At 44.8% G+C, this 27,100-nt stretch overlaps 1 protein-coding gene across 1 annotated transcript; it reads left to right on the top strand.

Moving 5' to 3' along the window:
• The first annotated feature begins 109 nt into the window (after positions 1-109).
• On the top strand, positions 110-21,519 carry Pxmp2 (peroxisomal membrane protein 2). The gene is made up of 5 exons (XM_045157218.1): positions 110-336; positions 4,269-4,376; positions 7,203-7,365; positions 15,082-15,201; positions 21,211-21,519. The coding sequence occupies exons 1-5, from the start codon at positions 215-217 to the stop codon at positions 21,277-21,279; spliced, it is 582 nt and encodes a 193-aa protein (XP_045013153.1). The 5' UTR covers positions 110-214; the 3' UTR covers positions 21,280-21,519.
• The last annotated feature ends 5,581 nt before the right edge of the window (positions 21,520-27,100 follow it).

Genomic DNA, 27,100 nt, shown 5'->3' with positions numbered 1-27,100 from the left:
GCAGGGCTTGAGGAGAGGTGGTGCGCAGGGACCGGGGAGAAGTGTGGGGAGGCGCGCGCCGCAAAATGCGGGGTTCAGCCCAGAGCCGCGTTGCGGACTGCGGTGTAGCTGGAAATGGCAGGCTGTCCCTGCCCTATGTCCTGTAACCTGGGCCCAATGCCCAGCCCGCCTGCGATGGGGTCGTCGCCCCGGACAGTTCGGAGAAGGGACGGCCATGGCACCCGCGGCGTCCAGGCTGCGGACCGAAGCCCGGCTCGGGTCTCTCCCACGGCGCGCGCTCGCCCACTACTTGCTGCTCCTCAAACTCTATCCCGTGCTCACCAAGGCGGCCAGCAGGTGGGCTGGTGCAGAGGGCAGGAGAGGAACTGAGGGAACGCAGACTGGGAGGAGGATAATCGGGAGGGCTGTCTGACCAGACTGCACAAGTGCATGCTGTAAGTCTGCAAGCATAGCTTGAGTACTGGGTCCCAAGCAGCAGTTTTCTTTCCTTCTGAAGGTAAAGACGGGGGTCCCACAGTCCCAACGTCGAGGGGCAGCACTGAGCACGTCAGCGCTGCAGGTGAGCTCCGCACTGTGATACGACACGTTCCTACCTATTTGGGTTTTTCGACGTAGGGTTTCACTCTAGTTCAGGCTGACCTGGAATTCACTATGTAGCCTCAGGATGGCCTCGAACTCACCGCGATCTTCCCACCTCTGCCTCCTGAGGGCTGGGATTAAACGATCCGCCACCACGCCCAGCCTCTTTATTTATTTTTGTTTTTCGAGGTAGGGTCTCACTCTGGCCCAGGCTGACCTGCAATCCACTATGTCCTTTCAGGCTAGCCTCGAACTCAGTCATCCTCCTGTATCTGCCTCCAGTGCTGGGACAAAAATCGTGTGCCACCATGCTCAGCCTATTATTCTTTATTGGATACTTTTATAGGTTTGTTTTCTTTATTAGTTTAGCCTTCATAAGTATGTACAAAATGCATGCCTCCTATGTGCTGGGCATACAACAGTGGTCAAAATAGGTGCTAAGAGCCGGGCGTGGTGGTTTATGCCTTTAATCCCAGTGAGGTTGGAGAATCGCCATGAGTTCAGGCTTGGGCTGCAGAGTGAGTTCGAGTTAAACCTGGGCTAGAGTGAGACCCTGTCTCAAAAAAAAAAAAGGTCAAGCATGGTGGCACTCGCTTTTAATCCCTGCACTTGGGAGGCAGATGTGACAGGATTACTTTGAGTTCAAGGCCACCCTGAGAGGTCAACCTGGGCTAGAGGGAGACCCTAGCTCGAACAAAATAAAGAAGAGAGATGAGAAGTCACCAAGGCCATGTCAAGACAGTTCTTAGGATCCATACTAAGAATTTTGGATTTTTAAGACCCTACCTTGAAAACAAACAAACAAAAAAGCTGGGCGTGGTAGCACATGCCTTTAATCCCTCCACTATGGAGGCAGAGGTAGGAGGATCAGTGAGTTCGAGGCCACTTTGAGAATACAGAGTGAATTCCAGGTCAGCCTATGCTAGAATGAGGCCCTACCTTAAAAAAAAAAAAAAGAAGAAGAAGAGAGAGAGAAAGGGAGGGAAAGGCCAGGGTGGTGGTGTATGTCTTTAATCCCAACACTCTGGAGGCTGAAATAGGAGTGAGGCAAGGGTGAGACCCTACCTTGAAAACACACACACAAAAGGTAATAAAGTCCCTCCTTTTATGTAACTAAGTTTTAGTGAAGAACTAGACAAAAAGCAGATAACCTAGAGTGGTCAGGGAAATTTCTCTTGTGGAAGTGACACTGAACAAGCATGCAGAGAAGTGAAGCAATAGTTCTGAGTGCAGAGGGCTCAGCAAGTGCCCTAAGAGAAAAGCCCAGGGCATGTTGGAAAGGGGAGAGGAAGCCAGGTGTAGTGAGTGGTGCACGCCTTTAAACCACACAGTCCAGAGGCAGAGGTTGAGGAGGCTGTGAGGCCAGTATGAGACTACATAGTGAACTCCAGGTCAGCCTGGGCTAGAGTGAGTACCTGCCTTGAGAAAATAAAAAATAAATAGATAAAGGAGGAGGAGGATGAGAAGTAGCCAAGGTTTATGTTAAGAGCGTTCTTAGGATCCATACTAAGAATTTTGGACTTTATAGCTTTTGGAAGATAGCTACAGACCTACCCCTGGAAAAAGCACCTAGCCCTGTCTCTACTTTCTTACTGGAAATTTTACTACACACACTTAGTGCTACAAAATCCCTGTGTAGTGTTATGTGTCCACATCACAGTTAAAATACAAAATGGCTCCGGGGGTGGGGGTGCAGGGTGTTGTGGCACATGCCTTTAATCCCAGTACTTGGGAGACAGAGGTAGGAGGATCACAATGAGTTTAAGGTCACCCTGAGACTACATATAGTGAGTTCCAGGTCAGCCTGAGCTAGAGTGAGACCCTACCTCAAAAACGAAAAGAAAGAAAGAAAGAAAAATACAGAATGGGAATCGGGTTTGGAGGCCCATACCTTTAATCCAAGCACTCAGGAGGCCAAGGTAGGAGGATCGCTGTGAGTGTGAGGCCATTCTGAGACTACATAGTGAATTCCAGGTCAGCCTAGCCTAGAGTGAGACCCTACCTTGAAAAAAAAGAAAAAGAAGCAGGCATGGTGGCACACGCCTTTAATCCCAGCATTCGGGAGGCAGAGGTAGGAAGATCACCATGAGTTGAGGCCAACCTGAGATTACATAGAGAATTCCAGGTCAGCCTGGGCCAGAGTGAGACCCTACCTAGAAAAACAAAAAAAAAAAAAAAAAAAAGAATAAAATACAGAATGGTAGGCTGTAGAGATGTAGAGCTTAGCTTGCTTAAAGCACTTGCTTGTGAAACCTAAGGACCCAGGTTTGATTCCCCAGTACCCATGTAAGCCAGATGCACAAGGTGGTGCATGTGTCTGTAGTGGCTAGAGGCCTTGGCACACCAATTCTCTCTCTGTCTCTCTCAGTTTTTTTTTGAAGGGGGGTGGCATTTGAGGTAGGGTCTCGCTGTAGCTCAGGCTGACCTGGAATTCACTATGTAGTCTCAGGGTAGCCTTGAACTCACAGCAGTCTCCCTACTTCTGCCTTCCCAGGGGCTGGGATTAAAGACGTGCAACACCACGCCTAGCTAAATTTTTTTTTGTTTTTGACGTAGGGTCTCACTCTAGCTCAGGCTGACCTGGAATGCACTCTGTAGTATCAGGGTGACCTCAAACTCTTGGCAATCCTCCTACCTCTGCCTCCCAAGTGCTGGGATTAAAGGCATGAGCCACCACACCCAGCTAAAAATTTTTTTTTTTAATATATTTGCCATCCTTTAGAGAAAAATTCAGAATGGTGTCCTTGTGAAGGTACCTCCTTGTTGCCTTTTGTACCCACCATGACTTTCTGATACCACTACAGTAGCAATCTGCAGAATCACAGTTGAAAAGCTAATCTGGATGTTGGCAGAGATGTAGCAGTTGGTAGTCTCACTGCAGTATGCTCAACAATATGTGTGTTAGGTTTTGTTGTCTCTGCCTTCTGGGCCTTCACACAGCATCTGCTTTAAAAAGGACTCATGGGTTGGAGGATGGCTTAGTGGTTAAGGCATTTGCCTTTGAAGCCTAAGGACCCAGGTTCAATTCCCCAGTACCCATATATACCAGATGCACAAGGTGGTACATGCATTTGGAATTCATTTGCAGTAGCTAGAGGCACTGGTATGCCTATTCTCTCTCTGTCTCTCTCTCTCTCTCTCTCAAATAAATAAAATAATTAGGAGGAAAAAAAAAAACAACATTAAAGCCAGGCATGGTGGCGCATGCCTTTAATCCCAGCACTTGGGAGGCAGAGGAAGGAGGAGCTCCGAGAGTTTGAGGCCACCCTGAGACTACATAGTTAATTCCAGGCCAGCCTGAACCAGAATGAGACCCTACCTTGAAAAACAAAAAACAACAACAAAAAAAATTAAAAAGGACTCATTCTGGGCTGGAGAGATGGCTTACCAGTTAAGGCTCTTGCCAGCAAAGCCAAAGGACCCAGGTTCAATTCCCCAGGACTCATGTAAATCAGATGCACAAAGTGATGCATGCATCTGTAGTTCATTTGCAGCAGCTGAGGACTCTGGCATGTTCTTTCTCAATCTCTCTCCTTTCAAATAAATCAATAAATAGTAAGTAAATTTTAAAGGGGGAGGGGCTCATTCTACAATTAGCAGGATCTCAGAGCAGTCCTGCTGTTCCCAGGCAGGAAAGATAGACCCTTAGGCCAATTGTTCTTGTTTGCTGTTTGCCTCTTCCTTCACAGTGGCGTTTTGTCAGCGCTTGGAAACTTCCTGGCCCAGATGATTAAGAAGCGGAAAAAAGACTCTGAAAGTCTAGATGTCAGCGGGCCTCTCAGATACGCAGTTTATGGGTGAGTACCACAGAAACTGGCTCATTTCAGCAGACTGAGCTCCACAGAGCTGGATCCTAGCACCAATGCTTTGTCATAGTTTGATTTGAAAAAACAGTTCATTTTGGTTTGTTTGTTTTTTTTTTTAAAGATTTTCATTAGATTAAGAGAAGAAAAGTACTGAGAGTTCCTGCCACTGAAAGATAGGAGTGGGTAGAGAGCACACATGGGAGTAGGGGTTGACCCCATTCTCAGTCCAGCAGGACAGAAATGAGGAGGGCTTACCAGGGTAGGGACCTGGAAGTGCAGGAGAGACTAAAAGCCAACAAGGGGCTTTGCCCACCTGGTAAGGATCTATTTATAATCTCACTGTGGTGGGCTTTACTCTCTAGTCTGAGAGAAGATGGATAGTTCTCTTAAGAAAAGGAAAAAGCGGGCTGGAGGGATGGCTTAGCAGTTAAGGTGTTTGCCTGCAAAGCCAAAGGACCCATGTTAGCCAGATGCACAAGGGGGCACATGCGTCTGGAGTTCGTTTACAGTGGCTGGAGGCCCTGGCAAGCCCATTCTCTCCCTCTCTATCTCTATCTCTCCCTCTTTCTCTGTCAAATAAATAAATAAAAATAAATTTTTTTTCAAAAAAAAAAGGAAAAGATTTTGAAGGCTGAGTATGGTTGCACACACCTGTAATCTCAGCACTCAGAAGACAGAGGCAGGGTTACTATAAGTTTCAGGCCAGCCAGGACTACTTAGGGAGGTCTTATCTCCAAAACCAAAAAAAAAAAGTAACAGAAAACCAATTAACTTAATCCTTATTGAGCTCTTGACAAACAACACTTTTGTAGTGGGATTGTTTTGAATTTTTTTTTTCTTACTTATTGGACTGGAGAGATGACTTAATGGTTAAGGTGCCTCCTTGCAAAGCCTAAGGACCCAGGTTCACTTCTCCAGTACCCACATAAACCAGATGCACAAGGTGGTGCATGCCTCTCATATTTGTTTGCAGTGGCTAGAGGCCCTGGCACGCCCATTCTCTCACTCCCACATACATACATACATATTTATTTATTTATTTTGTTTTTCAATGTAGGGTCTCACTCTAGCCCAGGCTGGCCTGGAATTCACTATGCAGTCTCAGGGTGGCCTCAAACTTACAGCTGTCCTCCTACCTCTGCCTCCCAAGTGCTGGGATTAAAGACATGCACCACCACACCCAACCTTAAAATTTTTTTTAATTATTCATTTATTTATTTGGCAGAGAGTGAGAGTGTGTTAGGGCCTCCTGCTGCTGCACACAATCTCCAGACACATGTTCCACTTTATACATCGGACTTTACATGGAGAATCGAACCTGGTCTGGCAGACTTTGCAAACAAGTGCCTTTAACCACTGAATCATCTCTCCATCCTGTAGAGCGAATTTTTAAAATTTTTTCAAACTCACAGCCTCATGTATTTTAGGCAAGCACTACTACCAGCCCCTAGATTAATGGTGGGAATTTTGTCTGTGTGTGTGTATGTGTGTGTGTTTGAGGTAGGGTCTCACTCTAGCCCAGGCTGACCTGAAATTCACTATGTAGTCTCAGGCTAGCTTTGAACTCACAGCCATACCCTATCTACCTCCCAGAGGTGGAATTAAAGGTGTGCATCACCACATCCAGCTATCCAGCTTTTTTAAAAAATTAAGACTATAGTTATATTTGCAGACATGCTAACATGAGTCATTTGCCATAACTTTTGCAAAACAGAACTGTATCCCAAATCTTGCATGTAACAAACTCAGCTAGGGGGCCTTGCCCTTCAAAATAGTCTTTCCCTTCCTAAGTCTTCAATCCTCTGCCCTGCCATAGGCCACAGCCTAATGGGAAAGCCCATGACTTTTGGTGTCATGATTGAAAGGCTCCTACTTCCTGTATTACAGATGGGCTTTGTGGAACTCTTCAGGGCTCTGTTCTCTCCCAGGTACACTTGATCAGAGACCCTGTCAGTTTTCCTGGGGAGCTAGGTGAAATATTTAAGGCACAGGTGTGTTATTTATTTCTAGAGAGATGGCTTGGTGGATAAGCACTTGCCTGTGAAGCCTAAAGACCCCAGTTCGAGGCTCGATTCCCTCCAGGATCCATGTTAGCCAGATGCACAAGGGGGCACACGCATTTGGAGTTCATTTTCAGTGGCTGGAGGCCCTGGCACACCCATTCTCTCCCTCCCTCTTTCTTTGTTGCTCTCAAATAAATAAAAAAAAAATATTTTTTAAAAATTTGTTTATTTCTGGTCACTTCTCTGAGACTGTTCAAGACATGAGGGCATAGCTGTGGACCAACAGCAAAATGGTCTGAAACAGAGAAGGCAGGTTTTGATGTGTACCTTAGCCATGGCCATTGAGGGTAGCTCTCCCAGCTGACTAAATGGAGGAACTGGCAGGGATGACTTTGGTCTTTTTTGGCAAAAACGAGTGCCAATTCAGAGTGTTTTTTTTTAAAATTTTTTATTTATTTATTTGAGAGTGACAGACACAGAGAGAAAGACAGATAGAGGGAAAGAGAGAATGGGCGGGCCAGGGCTTCCAGCCTCTGCAAACGAAATCCAGACACGTGCGCCCCCTTGTGCATCTGGCTAACGTGGGACCTGGGGAACCGAGCCTCGAACTGGGGTCCTTAGGCTTCACAGGCAAGCGCTTAACCGCTAAGCCATCTCTCCAGCCTCAGAGTGTTTTGTAGAAGGTGTATACAAATCTATGTGTTCAGAATTGGGAAGGAGGAAGAGGTTAGGACCTAGAATGATTTTGGCTGAGGCTAGCCACGAGCATTTGAAGAAAACCACAGATTAACTCAATATCCCTGTGGGGCTCCAGGTTCTTTGTCACAGGCCCATTGAGTCACTACTTCTATCTCGTTATGGAGCACTGGATCCCTTCTGAGGTGCCCTTAGCTGGAGTAAAGAGGCTCCTGCTGGACCGCCTGCTCTTCGCACCATCTTTCCTGCTGCTGTTCTTCTTCATCATGAACTTGTTGGAGGTGGGTATTTGACCTAGCACTTGTTGCAGCTCTATTTAGCACTGTGATCTACCTGTAACCTGGCTTCAATAAGTATTAGGGCCTGAGCTTTTCCCTACTTCAAAGGCAGTTTTCCATTTTCCTTTGTGAACATAAGAAAGATGCCACAGGTGTGTTAGCAGTTATCATTTTGTCCTCAATAGAAATCACAGGCATCTTCAAATACACAACAGCTATTCAGATGTCTCAGAACTACACTTGAGTCTTGTCACCTTACTTGTTGGTAAAGAAACACAGAACCAAAAAAAAGGGTGGATCTGGAAAGGATTATACTAAGTGAGGTAACCCAGGCCCAAAAAGCCAAGCGCCACATGTTCTCCCTCATATGTGGATCCTAGCTACAGATGATTGGGCTTCTTCGTGAGAAGAAAAATACTTAGTAGCAGAGACCAGTAAGTTAAAAAGGAGATATAAAGGGAAGAGAAAGGAAGGGAGGAGGGTACTTAATAGGTTGGTATTGTATATATGTAACTACAATGATTGGGATGGGGAGGTAATATGGTGGAGAATGGAATTTCAAAGGGGAAAGTGCGAGGGGGAAGGGGATTACCATGGGATATTTGTTATAATCATGGAAATTTTTAATAAAAATTATGAATGAATAAATAACAAAAATAGCTAGTCATGGTGAAGCACTTCAGAGGCAGAGGTAGGAGGATCACCATGAGTTCAAGCCCACCCTGAGACTGCACAGTGAATTCCAGGTCAGCATGAGCTAGTGTAAGACCCTACTACCTTGGAACTAAAATAAATAAATAAATAACATATATATATATATATATATATATATATATATATATATATATATAATAAATAAATATATGTTATTTATTTATTTGAAAGAGATACAGAAATAGGCAAGTAGAGAGAGAGAATGCATATGAGGAATTACAGACACAAATCATCACATCCAGCTTAGAATAATATCTTTTTTTTATTTTTCCCCTCTCTAATTTTTTTTGAGGTAGAATCTCACACTACCCCAGGCTGGCTTCACGCATCTGGCTTACATGGGAAATTGAACCTGTGTCCTTAGGCTTTGCAGTCAAGCACCTTAACCACTAAGCCATCTTTCCAGCATTTGAATCATGTTTTTTTTTTTTTTTTTTTGTTCATTATTTATTTATTTGAGACTGACAGACACAGAGAGAAAGGCAGATGGTAAGAAAGAAAGAATGGGCACACCAGGGCCTCCAGCCACTGCAAATGAACTCCAGACACGAGTGCCACCATGCCTGGCTTTGTTTTGTTTTTTGAGATAGGGTCTCTTTCTAGCCAAGGTTGGCCTGGAATTCACTGGGTAGTCTCAGGGTGGCCTCAAATTCACAATGATCCTTCTACCTCTACCTCCCTAGTGCTGGTATTAAAAGCAGACTCCACCAAGCCAGGCATGGGCCTGTTCAAAAAACAAATTGATAAAAATATAAACTCTATATAAAATTCCATTCTGAGGGCTGGAAAGATGGCTTAGCAGTTAAGAAACTTGCCTGCAAAGCCAAAGGACCTAGGTTGGACTCCCCAGGACCCACATTAGCCAGATGCACAAGGGGGCGCATACATCTGGAGTTCATTTGCAGTGGCTGGAGGCCCTGGCGCACCCATTCTCCCTTTCTCTTTGCCTGCCTATTTCTGTATCTCTCTTTCTCTCTCTCTCTCAAATAAATAAATAAAAATAAAATATTTTTTTAAAAATTTCAGCCAGGTGTGGTGCCACATGCCTTTAATCCCAGCACTTGGGAGGCAAAGGTAGGAGGGTCGCCATGAGTTCAAGGCCACCCTGATACTACAGAGTGAATTCCAAGTCAGTCTGGACTAAAGTCAGACCCTACCTCAAAAACCAAAAAAGGGTGGGGGTGGGCTGGAGAGATGGCTTAGCGGTTAAGGCATATGCCTGCAAAGCCAATGGATTTCAGTTATATTCTAGGACCCATGTAAACCATATGGACAAGGGGGCGCATGCATCTGGAGTTCGTTTGCAGTGGCTGGAGGCCCTGGCATGCCCATTCTTTCCCTCTCTCTGCTTCCTTTTCTCTCTCTCAAATAAATAAATTATATTTCTTTTAAAAATCTCATTCTGGGGCTGGAGAGATGGCTTAGCGGTTAGGCACTTGCCTGTGAAGCCTAAGGACCCCGGTTTGAGGCTCGGTTCCCCAGGTCCCACGTTAGCCAGATGCACAAGGGGGTGCACGCGTCTGGAGTTCGTTTGCAGAGGCTGGAAGCCCTGGCGCGCCCATTCTCTCTCTCTCCCTCTATCTGTCTTCTGTTGTTCTCAAATAAATAAACAAAAATTGAACAAAAAATATTTAAAAAAAAAAAATCTCATTCTGGGGCTGGAGAGATGGCTAAGTGGTTAAGCACTTGCCTATAAAGCCTAAGGACCTGGTTCGAGGCTCGACTCCCCAGGACCCACGTAAGCCCAATGCACAAGGTGTCACATGCATCTGGAGTTCGTTTGCAGTGGCTGGAGGCCCTGATGTGCCCATTCTCTCCCTCCCTCTCTCCCTCTCTCTCTCTCTCTCCTCCTTCCTCCCTCCTTCCCTCCCTCCCTCCCTCCCTCTCTCTCTCATGCGTGTGTGTGTCTGTGTGTCTGTTTGTCACTCTCAAATAAATAAATAAGGTAAAATAAACCAAAAAAAAAAATCTCATTCTGAGAAGGGGTCTAGAAACTTCACCAAAGTGCCTAAGAGGTCACTGGGACAAGAGTTAAAGCTGCCTGATGATTTTGCAAGTCTTTGTAAGGAGTTTGTAAACTGATAGGTGAAAAGTACTTCAATATGTCTGTCTATAAGGTCAAACATATATGCTGGGCTGGAGAGATGGCTTAGCGGTTAAGCGCTTGCCTGTGAAGCCTAAGGACCCCGGTTCGAGGTTCAGTTCCCCAGGTCCCACGTTAGCCAGATGCACAAGGGGGCGCACATGTCTGGAGTTTGTTTGCAGAGGCTGGAAGCCCTGGTGTGCCCATTCTCTCTCTCTCCCTCTATCTGTCTTTCTCTCTGTGTCTGTCGCTCTCAAATAAATAAATAATAAAAAAATTAAAAAAAAAACATATATGCTTATCTGCTATGTTTAGTCTATGAATTTTGCTTATTTTCTGGTAGTGTGTGTGGTTTTTATGATTTTAGTTTTTTATGTATATAGCTGCACATGGGTGAGTATATATGTGCATGTTGAGGTCACGAGATCTATGTCAGGTGCCTTCCTCAGTCGCTTTCCATCTCATTTTTTGAGACAGAATCTTACCAAACCTAGAGCTCACTCACTTTAGCTAGCCAGCAAATCTGGGGATTCTCCTGGCACCATATCTCCAGCTTGGATTAGAAATCACCTCCTCCTCCCAAAAAAGAAAAAGTTTTTAAAAGCCAAGCATGGTGGCACGTGCCTTTACTCCCAGTACTCGGGAGGCAGAGATAGGAGGATCACTGTGAGTTCAAGGCCACCCTGAGACTACATAGCGAATTCTAGGTCAGTCTGAGCCAGATGAGACCCTACCTCAAAAAAAAGAGAAAAGAAAATAAATCACCTTCAACTTTTCTGTGAGTGCTGGGGTTCTGAAGTAAGGTCTTCATGCTTGTGCAACAAACACTTCTCTTGGCTTTTTGAGACAGGATTACCCCAGTCAACTTCAACTTGCTATATAGCTGATGATGACCTTGAACTCTTGATCCCTTTGATACCAAGTGTTAAGATTACAGGTATGTAACACCATGCCTACTTTTTTCTTACTGACTTGTATATTTGGGTATATGAGGGCACCAATCCTCATCAAATATAAATTGCAAATAATTTTTTCTATTTTTAGGTGTTTGTGTTTCAGTTTCATATAAAATTAAAATGTTGGCCAGGCATGGTGGCACATGCCTTTAATCCCAGCACTTAGGAGGCAGAAGTAGGAGGATTGCCATTAGTTTGAGGGCACCCTAAGACTACATAGTAAATTCCAGGTCAGCCTGAGGTAGAGTGCGACCCTACCTCAGAAAACCAAAATAAATAAATAAAATGTTTATATGGGGCTGGAGAGATGGCTTAGCAAAGTTAAAGGCCCCATGTCCCGATTCCCCAGGACTACCATAAACCAGATGCACTAGGTGGCATGTGCATCTGGAACTCATTGGCAGGGTTTGAAGGCTCAGATGTGCCCATTCTGTCTCTGACTCTTTCCCTCTCTCAAATGAATAGAAAAAATGTTTTTTAAAATGTTTATTTAAAGGTAATATGTGAAGTTGTATAGAGAGTCACAGTGTTTTTTGTTTTTCTATACAGAATTTTAAAACTGTGTGTGTTCAGAACTGGCAACCTATCCCTTTGTGTGTTCTGGCAGGAAGATATTAGGAATAGTATTTTACAAAATGTATGTATGTGTTGCATGTGTGTGCACACGGGGTCTATGCTCCACCTTTATGTGGGTTCTGGGGAATCCAGCTTTGGCCAGCAGGCTTTGCAAGCAAATGTTTTTGTTGTTCATTTTTTATTTATTTATTTGAGATCGACAGAGAAAGAAAAAAGCAGATGAGAGAGAGAGAATGGGCACACCAGGGCCTCTAGCCACTGCAAATGAACTCCAGATATATGTGTCCCCTTGTGCATCTGGCTAACGTGGGTCTTGGGGAATTGAGCCTTGAACCAGGGTCGTTAGGCTTCACAGGCAAGCACTTAACTGCTGAGCCACCTTCTTAACAGCCCTGAAATGTTTTCTATACTTTCTAGTAATTTATTGGTACTTTTGGTACAAAAAATATTTTTATTTATATGCAAATGGGAAGGGAGAGAGAAAATAAGAATGGGCACACTGAAGGGTATGATGGTACATGCCATTAGACCCAGCACCCAGGAGGCAGAAGTAGGAGAATCTCCATGAGTTCAAGGCCAACCTGGGACTACAGAATAAGACCTGCATCTGGGGTGTGTGGGGGGGAGTGGGTATGCTAGGGCCTTCTGCTGCTGCAAATGCACTCCAGATGGATATGCTTTTTTGTGCATTTGGCTTTACATGGGCATTGGGGAATTGAACCCAGGTCGTTAAGCTTTGCAGGCAAGTGCCTTAACTGCTGAACCATTTCTCTAGCCCTCATTTTGTTTTTGCCACCAAGTTCTTAACTGTGTTAATTTTACAGTATTGTTTAAAATTTATTTGAGAGGGAGGGAGGGCACGCCAGGGCCTCCAGCCACTGCAGGTGAACTCTAGATGCATGCGCCTCTTTGTGCGTCTGGTTTACATGGGCCCTAGGGAATCAAACTGGGGGCCTTTGACTTTGCAGGCAAACGCCTTAACCACTAAGCCATCTTCTCTAGCCCCCCCCTTTTTTAAAATTTATTAATTTTACAATATTTTTAAGAAACTAAGCCCGGGCCTGGTGGCACACGCCTTTAATCCCAGCACTTGGAAGGCTGAGGTAGGATTGCTGTGCGTTTGATGCCAGCCTAGGACGACATACTGATTTCCAGATCAGCCTGGAAAACAAAGAAAAAAGAAACTGAGCCAAGCATGGTGGTGCACACCTTTAATCCCAGCACCTGGGAGGCAGAGGTAGGAGGATCACTATGAGTTCCAGGTTAGTTTAAGACTACATAGTAAATTCCAGGTCAGCCTGGGCTACAGCAAGACCCTACCTGGAGGGGGGGGGGAAACTGTGGTAAAGTAGGCCCCTCATTACTATGTTTTTGGGTTTTGTTTTTTTTTGAGGTGGGGTCTCACTCTAGCCCAGGCTGACATGGAATTCACTATGGAGTCTCAGGGTGGCCTCGAACTCATGGCAATCCTCCTACCTCTGCCTCCCTAGTGCTGGGATTAAAGGCATGTGCCACCACACCCGGCCTTTTTTTTTTTTTTTGAAGTAAGGTTTCACTCTAACCCAAGCTGATCTGGAATTACAGGCGTGCACTACCACACCTGGCTCTTCCTATGCTTTTTTTTTTTTCAACTTTTACTTTTTATGCTGCCTTTACTACAGTGCCATAAGTTTTTGTTTCTTCAGGTTTTGTTTGTTTGTTTGTTTTATCAGGGAAGGGTCTCATTCCAGGCTGACCTGGAATTCACTATATAGTCCCAGGATGTCCTTGCACTCACAGCAGTCCACCTAATTCTGCCTCCCTAGTGCTGGGATTAAAGGCTTGTGCCACCATGACTGGCTGTTTCTTCAGTGTTTTGTTTTTGACAAAGAAAGTGTGAGGAAGAGAGTGAGAGAATGGGTGTGCCAGGGCCTCCAGCTACTGCAAACGAATTCCAGATGCATGCGCCCCCTTGTGCATCTAGCTAACATGGGTCCTGGAGAATCAAACCTGGGTCCTTTGGCTTTGGAGGCAAATACCTTAACTACGAAGCCATCCCTCCAGTCCTCTTCAGTTTTAAAAACAAACAAAAAAAAATTATATGTACATATAATTATTTTTTGGTTTTTCGAGGTAGAGTCTCACTCTAGGCCAGGCTGACCTGGAATTCACTATGGTATCTCAGGGTGGCCTTGAATTCATGGCAATCCTCCTACTTCTGCCTCCCCAGTGCTGGGATTAAAGGCATGCGCCACCACGCCCAGCTAAAAAAAAAAAAATTATATATTTTTGTTTGTTTTGGTTTTCGAGGTAGAATCTCTCTGTAGCCCAGGGTGACCTGGAACTTACTATGTTGTCTCAGGATGGCCTCAAACTCATGGCAGTCCTCCTACCTCTGCCTCCTGAATGCTGGGATTAAAAATATTTTATTTATTTATTTATTTATTTATTTATTTATTTATTTGCAAGCAGAGACAGATGGGGCACATCAAGGTCCCCAGCCATTGTAACAAACTTCAGACACATGTGCCACTTTGTGTGTCTGGCTTTATTGTGGATCCTGGAGAATTGAACCTGGGTCCTTAGGCTTTGCCAGCAAGTGCCTTAACTGCCGAGCCATCTCTCCAGCTCATTTCTTCATTTTTTTTCTGGAATGTCTTTTCTTCTGTGCACCATCCTCTTCTGGTTTAGGAAGAATCTGTTTTGAGGTAGGTCTCTCACCCTAATCCCTAACTCATGGCAGTCCTTCTACTTGTGCCTCCTGGGTGCTGAGATTAGAGGCATATGCCTGGCTATTTTTTGTTTGTTTGTTCTAGGTAGGCTACCTGGAACTTCTCTCTCTTTCTGTCTCGTCTCGTCTCTTCTTTCTTTCTCTCTCTCCCTCTCTCTGCCTGCAAATAAATTAGTTAAATATTTAAAAAAAGAAATGTGTCATCCTTGAAGATTAGTTTGGGAAGCATTAACATCTTAGCCCTCGGGCTGGCCACAGCATGGGTTATAGTCAAATCACTGTAAGGAGCTTAGGGGGGCAGATACCACCCAGTGTGGTAGGCATCTTGCCACATAGTTGAGATGGCTAGAGATTTTTTGACTTAGTGTTTGGCTTCTTTTAGCTTCAAGATAATACATGCAGGTATGCTGTCTGCAAACAAATGGAGGTAAACCAAGCAATACAGATTTTTAAAAAAATCATTGTGCTGGGTGTGGTGGTGCACACCTTTAATCCCAGCACTCAGGAGGCAGAGGTAGTAGTATCGCTGTGAGTTTGAGGCCAGCCTGGAAGTCTGGAAGTCTACAGAGTAACTTTTGGGTTAGGCTGGGCTAGAGTGAGACCCTACCTCAGGGGGAAAAAAAATCATTGGCTTGCATTGGTGGAAAAACTGCTCACAGCTACCACTGCCCTCCTTACAGGGGAAAGATATTAACACTTTCACCGCCAAGATGAGGAGTGGCTTCTGGCCTGCACTACAGATGAACTGGCAGATGTGGACTCCCTTGCAGTTCATTAACATCAATTATGTGCCCCTGCAGGTGAGGCTGGCTTGTTCCCTCTGAAAGTCTTTTGCCCTCCCTTGCAACATTCTGTACTTTCTCTCAAGCTTTGTTTTCACCCTGACTTCTAGAGTTCTGGTCCGTTTCAAACTGCAAACCCACAGTCAGGTTCGCATTGCTGGCAGAAATCATCCAACCAAGAGCAGCTGGGGGGGGGGGGGAAGGAGTGTTTATTTGAGCTTACAGACTCAAGGGAAGCTCCATGATGGCAGGGGAAAATGATAGCATGAACAGAGGGTGGACATCACCTCCTCACCAACATCAGATGGACAACAGCAATAGGAGAGTGTGCCAAACACTGGCAAGGGGAAACTGGCTATAATACCCATAAGCTTGCCCCCAACAATACACTGCCCCCAAGAAGTGTTAATTCCCAAGTTGCATCAGCTGGGAACCTAGCATTCAGAACACCTAAGTTTATGACGAACACCTGCATCAAACCACCACATTCCACCTCTGACCCCCATAAACTGTTGACCATCCCTGATGTAAAATGCAATGCATTCAATCCAACTTTAAAAGTCCCCATAGTTTTTTTAAATCCTAATAATATTCAAACATTCCCATAGTCTGAGATCTTTTAACCTAGCCATAATACCAAAATATCCCCCCCAAAACCAATAATGGCACAGAATAAACATTCACACTGTAAAAGATGGCATTGGATATTGCAAAGAAATGGTCAACCAATACAAGATTTAAAACAACTAGGGAAAACATCAGGCTCTGTAGCTCCAAGTCCAACAACTCTAGCCAGTAACAAGTCTCCAAGTCCAATAATTCTGATCAGCAACAAGTCTCTGGAGTTCCAATTTTACCCCTCCAGCTAGGCTACTCACAGTCCTGGAAAACTTTATCCAGAGCCAGCACCTTTCCTTAGCAACAATCTCAGGGTCCCAGCATCTTCACTGGGTGTCCACTGCAACCCATGGACCATCCTTACAGCTCCATCAGGTCCCCTGACAGGCATCCAGCAAACCTGCTTTACACTGCCCTTGGCCATTTAAGACCATGTTGCAAATTCAATGACCCTCTCTTTCCTGCATTTCTTACACTCCATAATACCAGGTGAGGTATCACTTTGCTAATCCAGGGAGGAATAAAGCAAACTTTGACAACAGGACTTTCCTTTAGCATTCAAGCCCCTTCAAAAGACTGCATTCTTCCTGTTGTCCTATGCAGGTCAGCTGGCTTATTCTCAAAGGTTGTAATCTCTCATACAACTGCAGCCAAATGGGCAGAAGTTTCAGCCCCAATATTTCATTTTTTTCTGTGCCATATCCCTCTGCTCACTAGTCCAGTTCTACGCAATTCAACCCTGTACAAATTCTCAGGACATGGTCATAACAGCAAGTCTCTGGCTGGGTGTGGTGGCGCACGCCTTTAATCCCAGCACTCAGGAGGCAGAGGTAAAAGGACCATGAGGTCAAGGTCACCCTGAGACTGAATTCCAGGTCAGCCTGGGCTAGAGTGAGACCCTACCTCAAAAAAATCAAAAAAAAAAAAAAAAAAAAAGCAAGCCTCTTACACAAACGGCTTCTGGCACAGTCCAGGCAAAGCTCTTTCTCACCCTCATAAGCCAAACCTCACAGTCCTTAGTTCCTTAGTTCTTACTCCATTCAGGTATTTAAACTCTGACCTCAGTAACCTGTCAAGCTCTACTTGCAGCACTGCAAGACGTCTCTTAGGCCAAGGTTTCAAATCCTTCCACGTTCCTCTCAAAAAACAACTCCAGTGTGCCAGGCATGGTGGTTCACACCTTTAATCCCAGCACTTGGGAGTCAGAGGTAGGAGGATCACTGTGAGTTAAAGGCCACCCTGAGGCTCCATAGTGAATTCCAGGTCAGCCTGGGCTAGAGTGAGACCCTACCTCAAAAAAACAACAACAAAAAACCTCCAGAAGGCCATAAGCCACACAGTCAGGTGTCTAGCAGCAATGATGCCACTCTCAGTACCAACTTTACTGTTGCAGTCAGGTTCACATTGCTGACAGAAATCACCAATTGTGGGAATAAAGGCTTATTTGGGTTTACAGGCTCAAGGAGAGGCTCCATCATGGCAGGGGAAAACAATGGCATGAGCAGAGGGTGGACATCACCTCCTCACCAACATCAGGTAGACAACAGCAATAGGAGAGTGTGCCAAACCATGAGCCTGCCTCCAACAATACACTACCTCCAAGAGTCATTAATTCCCAAATCTCCATCAGCTGGGAACATAGCATTTAGAATACCTAAGTTTATGGGGGACACCTGAATCAAACCACCACAGGGACTGTCAAGCAGCCCTATTCCATCCATTCACTCAGCAAATTCTTGGGTTTCCTCATAATTGAAGAATTCTAGGTCACTTGGGCTCAGGAACTGAAGCTGAGCAGGCAGGTGCTCCAGAGCAGGTAATCAAGGAAGGGTCTGTTGTTGAGTAGGGTCTCCAAAAGGGTGGCTGGTCAGAGAGAAGGTCCTTTGGGGTAATTGTGGGAGAATTTCAGTACTTGTGAGCACAGTGATGCTACTGTGGGGACTTCCTGCTGATGGGCAAGAGAACCTGTTGGTCTTGGAGTTAGGTCTCATTTGGGCAGTAGAAAGCGCAAGCTAGTGCTCAAGACCTGTTGGCCCAGAGTTCTGCAAACATTGCTACCTTCACACTGCTCTAAGTTGCTGTGCAAACACTTTGATCAAGACCCAGCCTTTTTATGTCTCCAAGACCTTCCCTCCAGCTCAGAGACCCAACAACTCTGCATAGCAACTGGCAGGGCCCTGCTGGGTCTTAAGGGAGAAGGGCTAGCAGAGGTGCAGGACCAAGTTCTGAAATCTTGCCAAGAGGGAGTGCTAGGCCAACATCTGTCCAAGGGTACTGTCAGGGTTGTTCCAAGAACTGGCCGTAGGCAGCCCTGATAAATTCTAAACACGGGAAGGAGGCAAGCTAGGTCTGTAAATTATGAAGAAGGGAGATGAGGGCTGGAGAGATGGCTTAGCAGTTAAGGCACTTGCCTGTGAAGTCTGGACTAGAGAATGAGAATCTACCTCATAAGACAAACAAAAGAAAAAGAAAAATACATATATTCTTGAAGTCTGGTGGCTCATGCTTATAATCCCAGCACAGCACTTGGGAGGCTGAGGTCAGGAGTGTTGCTGTGAGTTGGAGGCTAATCTAGGGCTACAACGTGAGTTACAGTTCAGCTGGGTTGTTGGATAATTTTTTTTTCCCCTGGGGAGATGCAAATGCATGTCTCTTCACCCTAGATAGAACACAGATGACAAACCAAAGCATGATTGTACCAAAAACCAGTTTTGGATCCAGGCGTGGTGGCGCACGCCTTTAACCCCAGCACTTGGGAGGCAAAGGTAGGAGGATTGACAAGAGTTCAAGGCCACCCTGGGACTACATAGTGAATTCCAGGTCAGCCTGAACTAGAATGAGACCCTACCTCAGATTTAAAAAAAAAAAAGTTTTGGTTAACCGGTAAGTTTAATGGGGTTACTTACAGACCAGGGTGAGGGGTTGCTTACAGAAGCATGGGTAATTTAAAAGCAGCTAGCTAGCTGTAACACTAAAAAGCCAGCCTCAGCATAGGTGATAAGTTATGGAAGCTGCATCTCTGGAACACACTGTAGAAATAGATAAATAAATAAATATTTAAAAAAAAAAAACTGGCTGGGCATGGTGGTATATGCCTTTAATCCCAGCACTTGGAAGGCAATGGTAAGAGGATCCTGGTGAGTTCAAGATCAACCTTGTACTACAGAGTACTTGAGAGAAGAAAAAAAAAAGACCTGCAGATTGCTCATCAGTTGTTTACCTTTCATGTATAGGGAAGAGTCTTAGAACCTTATTTATTTATTTATTATTTGAGAGAGAGAGAATGGGCATGCCAGAGCCTCTAGACACATGTGCTACCACATGCATCTGGCTTACATGGGTTCAAGTCCCCACGCTAACCTAGGTCCTTTGGCTTAACAGGGAAGTGCCTTAACTGCTAAGACATCTCTCCAGCTCACAACCTTTTAAGTTTAGAAAATTGCTATACACAATTGGTTAGAGTCTGCCCCTCAACAGTTGTTTACTATCCCTATAACCTTGTGATCTTGTAACCTTTTATGTTTTAGCTCTCTTGGACTTGTTGATATCCTGATTCTCTCCTCCCTCAAGGAGAGGTTATTTCAAATCAGGAATTTGCTATGTAACACTGGTCTAGTGTTAGACCTGGCCTTGAAAAGAAAAAAGAGGCAGGCTCTCTTTCCTGACTGAAGGACCTCCGCCTGAGGGTGCAGCCACCACCTGACACCAGCCCAGTGCAACCTGGGCCCTTGCTCCCCCCACCCATCCTCCGGAGCCTGGCTGGTCAGCCCCCCAAATCCTCCGGCCACTTGATGGGGATTCACAAAAGACCACCTGTGTGTGTCACCTTCTCACCTCTCTGTAGCAAGAGAAGTGACTGCAGCACCTCCATAGTCATGATGAAACTGGTATTAACTGAGTGGCACTTAGGGATTTTTAATTCTGACCCTCAGTAAGCCAGCAAGCCGTATGTTTACAGCCAACCAAAAACCTTCCCTCTTTAGATTGTGAGGTTCTAAGACACCTGTTTGTACAAAGAGAAATACAAGTGTTACTTTCCAAGGAACACACCTGCAGCAGACCAAGAAGACTTCTTAATTTATCATTGAAGAGATACAATAGTATTATTTATATAGATAGAATACACACACACATACAAAGAAAATGTTCTCAAGAAATTTGAAGGAGAGAAACAGTTAAGGGGCTAGGGTGGTATGGGACTTCAAAGGTCAGAAGTGAGACCAAGTTAAATACAGATGTGGCTGGCTGCTGGGATGGGTGGGCATGCAGGTGCAGAAAGGTTCCTCTGGTGAGTGTAGAATGGTACTTGGGTGGAGACTCCTAGTGACTTCAGAGAACTGTTTTGAGTGGTTAGAACTATTTGACCTTTACCCTCTGGGTCTGACCTGAAGCAGAGGAGGCAGGGTAGATGTTTGGAGGAAAGTAAAGGGAAAAACAGAGTGAACTGGGCAAAAGCTGAGTCCTCTGGGAGTAGGCATGGGACCAGTTCAGGTTTACTTAGTACATGAGCTGAGGAAGCAAGACTTTCTTAGGACAGTAAGGTGAGGGCCATGGGCCCTCAGGCATTCTGGGAGAACTTAAAGGGATCAATGGATGGAATGGAGAGGCCAGACAGTGCTAGGAGATTGTGGTTATTTTCATTTTAGATGGTTGCAGGTAAGTGCTTAAGGGATAGGTAGGTTATACAGAAAGTATTTATTACCAACATATGTCCTAGTGCTAAAGATTCATGATTAGCAAGAAAAAGCAACCAGAGCTGGAGAGATGGCTTAGCAGTTAAGGTACTTCCCTGTGAATCCCAAGGACCCAGCTTCGATTCCCCAGTACAGTACCCACGTAAGGCAGATGTACAAAGTGGCACATGCTCCTGAAGTTCATTTGCAAGTGGCTGAGGCCTTAGTGTGTCCATTCTCTCTCTCTCTCTCTCTCTCTCTCTCTCTCTCTCTCTGCCTTTTTCTCCTTCTCCCAAATGAATAAAAATACTTTTAAAAAAGAAACAGCAACTAACTAAAGATGCTTTTAGATAGTAGTAAGTCAAGGCAATAGGAGCAGGTGTCAGAAGAGTAACAGTGGGCAGGATGGAGGCCAGGTCACAGCAGGCAACACTCAGGACTGGCTGAATGTCACTTGTACTCTCCACGGAAAGTACCATGTAACGAGCTGAGTGAAGTGTTTGGTGGAAGAGGGAAGATACAGTTTTAGCTCTTATGATTCCTTGTGTCTCTACCATGTGCCCATCAGGCTATGTAACATTGTTGAGTGGGGACTGTTAGTCCTCCCACCTTTGTTGAGGCCTAAAACAAACCGTGGTACAAACTAAAGGCCCAGGAAGTTCAGTAGTCCTGGGTGACTAGTGCTTGAGAGATGAATCAGGATTCCCACTTATTTATACCCTTTCTGTTCTGGCAGTTCCGGGTGCTTTTTGCCAACCTGGTGGCTCTGTTCTGGTATGCCTACCTGGCCTCTCTGGGGAAGTGACATCAGGTGCCCTGTGGATGGTATGTGTGTGGGGGATCTACCTGCCAGCAGGAGAAAGCAGAATTCACCTAATCAGGACATCACCTGATTCTAAATCATGTAATCCAAGATGCTTCAAAATTACCAAAGAAGAAATAGAAATTTGTTACTGTCTTTAGCCTGTTGAGAGGCAGCCAGGACCTGGATAACCTCAGCTGTCACTGTGAACCAGGTGAAAGTCACAATAAACTAATGAAGCTATTTCCATGGTGGTCATGATTTCTCAGAACTGCCTCTCTTGCTAGTCAGAAGTACATAGCCAGTTATTTTTAAATTCTTCAGTGTTATGGCAGAAATGCACATTTTCCTGAGGTAGAGGCTCACTGTAGTCCAGGCTGATCTGGAATTCACCTTGAACTCACAACAAGTACTCCTACCTCAGCCACCACACCTGGCCACAAATGCAAAGTTTCCCAATTCAGTGCTAGTTCAGCAGCATTAAATACAATCACAGAGCCAGGTGTGGGAGTGTACACCTTTAATCTCAGCACCCAGGAAGGAGGCAAAGGTTGCAGGCTTTCTGTGACTTTGAGGCCAGCCTGCAACTATGGAGTAAGTTCCAGGTCATCCTGGGCTAAAGAAACACTCTACCTCAAGAAAAACCAACAACAACAACAGCAACAGCAAAATACAATCACAGTGTTGTGCAGATATTATTGCTATCCATTTCTAGGAGGCTTTCATCTTCTCAAACAGGAACTGTCCTTGCTAAATACAAAGTCTTCTTCCCACTTCTCCCTCCAGCCCAACCACCACCATCTCGCATGGATACGCCTATGTACCTCAGATGAGTATCTCTACACACTATTTTATGACTGGCTTAACTTACTTACCATAATATCTATGATTATTAATACTTTAAAAAAATTAAACTTGGGGCTAGAGAGATAGCTTAGCGGTGAAACACTTGCCTGTGAAGCCTAAGGACCTCAGTTCAAGACTCAATTTCCCAGGACCCACATTACCCAGATGCACTAGGGGGCGCACGCATCTGTAGTTCATTTGCAGTGGCTGGAGGCCCTGGTGCGCCCATTCTCCCCCTCCCTCCCTCCCTCTCTCTCTCTCTGCCTCTTTCTTTCTCTGTCTGTCACTTTCAAATAAATAAATAAAAATAAAAAAATATTTTTAAAAAGAAGTGCCCTGCTCAGGGCCTGGCACAGTTGAATATCTAATAAATTATAACATTGCAATTATTCTCTTATATTTGTAAAAAAAAAAATGTTTTTAAACTGATGTTGGGTGTGGTGGTGCATGCTTTTAATCCCAGCATTTGGGAGGCAGAAATAGGAGGATGGCTGTGAGTTCAAGGCCACCCTTAAATTCCAGGACACCCTGGGCTAAAGAGAGACCCTACCTCAAAAAAGAAAAACAACAACAACAAAAAAAAAAAAAATTTAAAACTGCTTTGAGATTCCATCTCACTCCTGTCAGAATGGCTATCATCAAGAAAACAAATATAGCCAGGCATGGTGGCACATGCCTTTAATCCCAGCATTTGGAAGGCAGAGGTAGGAGGATCACCGTGAGTTCAAGGCCACCTGAGGCTACCAAGTGAATTTCAGGTCAGCCTGGCCTAGAGCAAGACCCTACCTTGAAAAACCAAAGAAAAAGAGAGAGAGGGAGAAAGGAAAAAAGAAATTATGAGCTGGGTGTGGTGGTGCACACCTTTAATCCCAGCACTTGGGAGGCAGAGGTAGGAGGATTGCCATGAGTTTGAGGCCACCCTGAGACTACATAGTGAGTCCAGGTCAGCTTGAGTTACAGTGAGACCCTACCTTGAAACCACATATATATACACACACACACACATAAAAGATGAAATTTGCAGGGAAATGGGTGGATCTGGGAAAGATTATAATTAGTGAGTTAACACAGGCCCAGAAAGCCAAGCACCACACATTCTCTCATATATGGGGATCCCAGCTACAAATGTTTAATATTTTATTTTATTTATTTGAGAGAGAAAGAAAGGTAGATAGAGAATAGGCACACCAGGACCTCCAGCCACTGCAAACGAACTCCAGATGCATGCATCACCTTATACATCTGGCTTACATGGGTTCTGGGACATCAAACCTAGAAGGCATCCTTCCAGCTGTACAAATGTTTAGATTTGTATATAAGTTGGGATAATACTCAGTAGCAGAAGTCGGTAAGCTAGAAAGTGGCTATAAGGGAGGGAGGAGAGGGGAGGACTTAAGGGGATGGTATTGTATATATGTAAGTGAATAGATTATAGGGCATGGAATGGCCTAAGTGAAGTCAAGAGAAGAGATTGTGTAAAGGAAGGGAGGGGGAAGGGTTAATACAAATCTAAAATGGTATGAATAAGCCATATGGAATCCTACTTTTTTGGAAAGTGTTGCATCCATAAGTCATAGGTTTTTTATTTTTATTTATTTATTTATTTGACAGAGAAAAAGGGAGAGAGGGAATGGGTGTGCCAGGGCCTCCAGCCACTGCAAACGAACTCTAGACTCATGGGCCTCCTTGTGCATCTGGCTAATGTGGGTCCTGGGAAATTGAACCTAGGTCCTTTGGCTTTGCAGGCAAATGCCTTAACCTCTAAGCCATTCCTCCAGCCCTGAATTTATAGATTTTTACTAGAAAAAATTTCAGTGCCAAGGATGGGATACCTTCTAGTAAGTTGTTGGCTAGGGAGGTCCCTGATGCCCCCAAAACATTGCCCATTACCAAGGATCTTGGTTTCCAGCAAGAATAGATAGTAAGACCGTATTGCTCAGGACTCCACATGTTTGGGTTGCAAGGTCACTGAGAAATCCTGCTGGACATGAGCTGGAAACCTCCTCCCTGTGGACCAGCTGACAGAAAGCCAAAAAAAGCTATATTGCATGCAGCTCCATTGGAGAGACAAATCATCAGTGGAGATAAACAACAATGGACACTACAAACCTTAAGTTTGGCCGGCTAGGCCAAAAGAACCAATGGGTGCAATAGTGGCATGTCTGTTATAGGGAAACCAGTTGCTCTCTAATTGGACTGGAGGCCTACTCCATGGGAGTGAATATATGCCTGGTAATGAAAACCTATGATGGGGAGGGGGAGTTTGCTTGTTGTCTGGATACATGCATATATTATCACCAAACTGCCTGGTAAACACTTCTCTTAATGTTCATACCCATATATTAATGCCACTCTCACTTTTGGTTAGAGAAGCCTCTCTTTTCAGATGGTAGTGATCTCTAAGATCACTCAAAAGGCACCATAGTGCTGATAAGAAGTGACAGAGGAATGTTCAACACTGAAACATCTCTTACCACACCTTTCAAGGCTCAGGGTCCATTGCAGAAAAGCCAAGCCGGGTATGGTGGTGCATCCCTTTAATCCCAACACTCAAGAGGCAAAGGTAGAAGGATCACCATGGATTTGAGGCCAGCCTGAGACAACATAGTGAATTCCCAGGTCAGTTAAAAAAAAAAAAAAAAAAAAAAAAGAATGTAAAAGCCAAAGGAAGAATAGGACTGCTTACAGTGCAATCTTACAGACACAAAATGGCCTTGATATCCATGACTCAGCAGTGCTTTGCTCTACCTACCGAAGACCCTCATAATAGGAGGAAAAGGTGATGACATCAAAATAAGAGACTAATTGAGAGGGGAGGCAATATGATGGAGAGTGGAGTTGTGAAGGGGAAAGTGAGGGAGGGAGGGAATTATGGTTCATTGTCTATAATTATGAATTGCAGGCTGACCTGGAATTCACTCTGTAATCTCAGGGTGGCCTTGAATTCACAGTGATCCTCCTACCTTTGCTTTCCAAGTGCTGGGATTAAAGGTATGCACCACTACACCCAGAAAAAAAAAAAAAATTGAGGCAAGGCCTTTTGTTTTATGGGAGAGAGCAAGAGAGAGAAAGAATTGGCACAGCAGGACCTCCAGCCACTGAAGTCGAACTCCGGATGCATGTGTGCTTGTGTCAGCTTGTGCATCTGGCTTACATGGGACCTGGAGAGTCAAACACTATCCTTAGGCTTCACAGGTAAGTGCCTGGCTAGACTGAGACCCTACCTCAAAAAAAAGAAGAAAAAAAAATCTGCTGCCATGGTAACATGCCTTTAATCCCAGAACTCAGGAGGCTGAAGTAAGAGGATCCCTGTGGGTTCAAGGCCAGACCACATAGTGGAGTCCAGGTCATCTTGGGCTTGAGTGAGACCCTACCTGAGAAAAACAGGGTGGGGGGCTGGTGTCATAGCTTCTCATTGCTGGGATAAGCTTCCAGAGAAGACACAATTATAGTTTATGGGAGAGATTTATTTGAAGCTTACAGATCCAAGGGAAGTTCCATAATAGCAAAAGAAGCTAGCCCCCTTTCACAGGTCCACTCAGAAATACCAGTACCATCACTATAAACAAGCTACAAGCCAGGGACAGCTCAAGCACTCTGCATATCTTTAGCTGGAATCCAGTAACAAACACTTTAGGGCTGGACTCCAGGATCCACCCAGTGTCTCCTTCAGCCAGGTTCTTGGAAATCCAAGAAACTTTAATAAAACTCTGGACTCTATTGGGGGAAATCCATTCAAACTACCATAATTGGAGAGTAGTTAAGGTGCTTGTCTGCAAAGCCTAACAACTCAGGTTGGATTCACCAGTACCCACGTAAAACCAGATGCACAAAGTGGTGCATGCATCTGGAGTTCATTTACAGTGGGGAAAGACCCTAGCAGGCTCATACTTCTCACCCCCCCCCACACACACACACACATACTTTCTTCCACTCTCTCCTTGCAAATAAATATATTTTTTCTTTCTATTTTATATATTTATTAGAGAGATAGAGGGTGAGTGAGAATGGGCACACCAGGGCCTCTAGCCACTGCAAACGAACCCGACCCATGCGTCACCATGTGCATCTGGCTTATGTGGGACCTGGAGAATTGAACCTGGGTCCTTAGGCTTCGTAGGCAAATGCCTTATCCACTAAGCCATTTCTCCAGCCTCTAGAGATTTTATGTATGTGTGTGTATGTATATGTGTGTGTGTGTATTTGTTTTTTTGTTGTTGTTGTTGTTTTGTTTTTCAAGGTAGGGTCTCACTCTAGCCCAGGCTGACCTGGAACTCACTATGTAGTCTCAGGGTGGCCTTGATCTCACGGTGATCCTCCTACCTCTGCCTCCCAAGTGCTGGGATTAAAGGTGTGCATCACCATGCCTGGCCTAAAGATATATATTTTTTAATTAAATTATATATATTTGGGGGGAGGGTGCGGGGCTGGAGAGATGGCTTAGCAGTTGAGGCACTTGCCTACAAAGTCAAAAGACGAGGTTCACTTCCTCAGCAGGGCACCAGATGGTGCAGTCATCTGGAGTTCATTTGCAATGACTGGAGGTCCTGGTGCACCCATTCTCTCTCTCTCCCAAATAAATAAATTAATTAAATACATAGTTTTGAAAGCTGGGCATGGTGGTGCATGCTAGAGTGAAACCCTACCTCGAGAAGCCAAAAATAAATAAATACATTTTTTTTAAAAAGGGAAAAGGAAACAGATGGACCCTTGGAAAATGGAATGTGTAAGGAATGGGATGATCCCTCTATACAATGCAGATGTTTATTGTTGCCTAAGGAATGGAATGATCCCTCTATGCCATGTACCATGCCCTTCCTGTATCTCTTTGTTTCTAAATATCTTTGTGATTACATAGCATAGAATGTTTCTTGCCTCAGTTCTGCCTATGTGACCCATGTAACCTTGTGACTTCTTGTAATAGCCTATGTTTACCAGTATGCAACTTTGTGGTTTAACTCCAGATTCTGCTTTTATT

Source organism: Jaculus jaculus, chromosome 8, assembly GCF_020740685.1.
Source record: "Jaculus jaculus isolate mJacJac1 chromosome 8, mJacJac1.mat.Y.cur, whole genome shotgun sequence".
In the NCBI taxonomy this organism is placed as follows: domain Eukaryota; kingdom Metazoa; phylum Chordata; class Mammalia; order Rodentia; family Dipodidae; genus Jaculus; species Jaculus jaculus.
The sequence above is the reverse complement of the archived record's forward strand: the minus strand, read 5'-3'. Positions and strand labels throughout refer to the sequence as shown.

Excerpts from the sequence above, each read along its gene's own strand:
- Pxmp2 (XM_045157218.1), top strand. The coding sequence starts at position 215 with ATGGCACCCGCGGCGTCCAGGCTGCGGACCGAAGCCCGGCTCGGGTCT. Across the intron at positions 4,377-7,202 it reads CTCAGATACGCAGTTTATGG|GTTCTTTGTCACAGGCCCAT; the intron begins GTGAGTACCACA and ends GTGGGGCTCCAG. Across the intron at positions 15,202-21,210 it reads TCAATTATGTGCCCCTGCAG|TTCCGGGTGCTTTTTGCCAA; the intron begins GTGAGGCTGGCT and ends CTGTTCTGGCAG.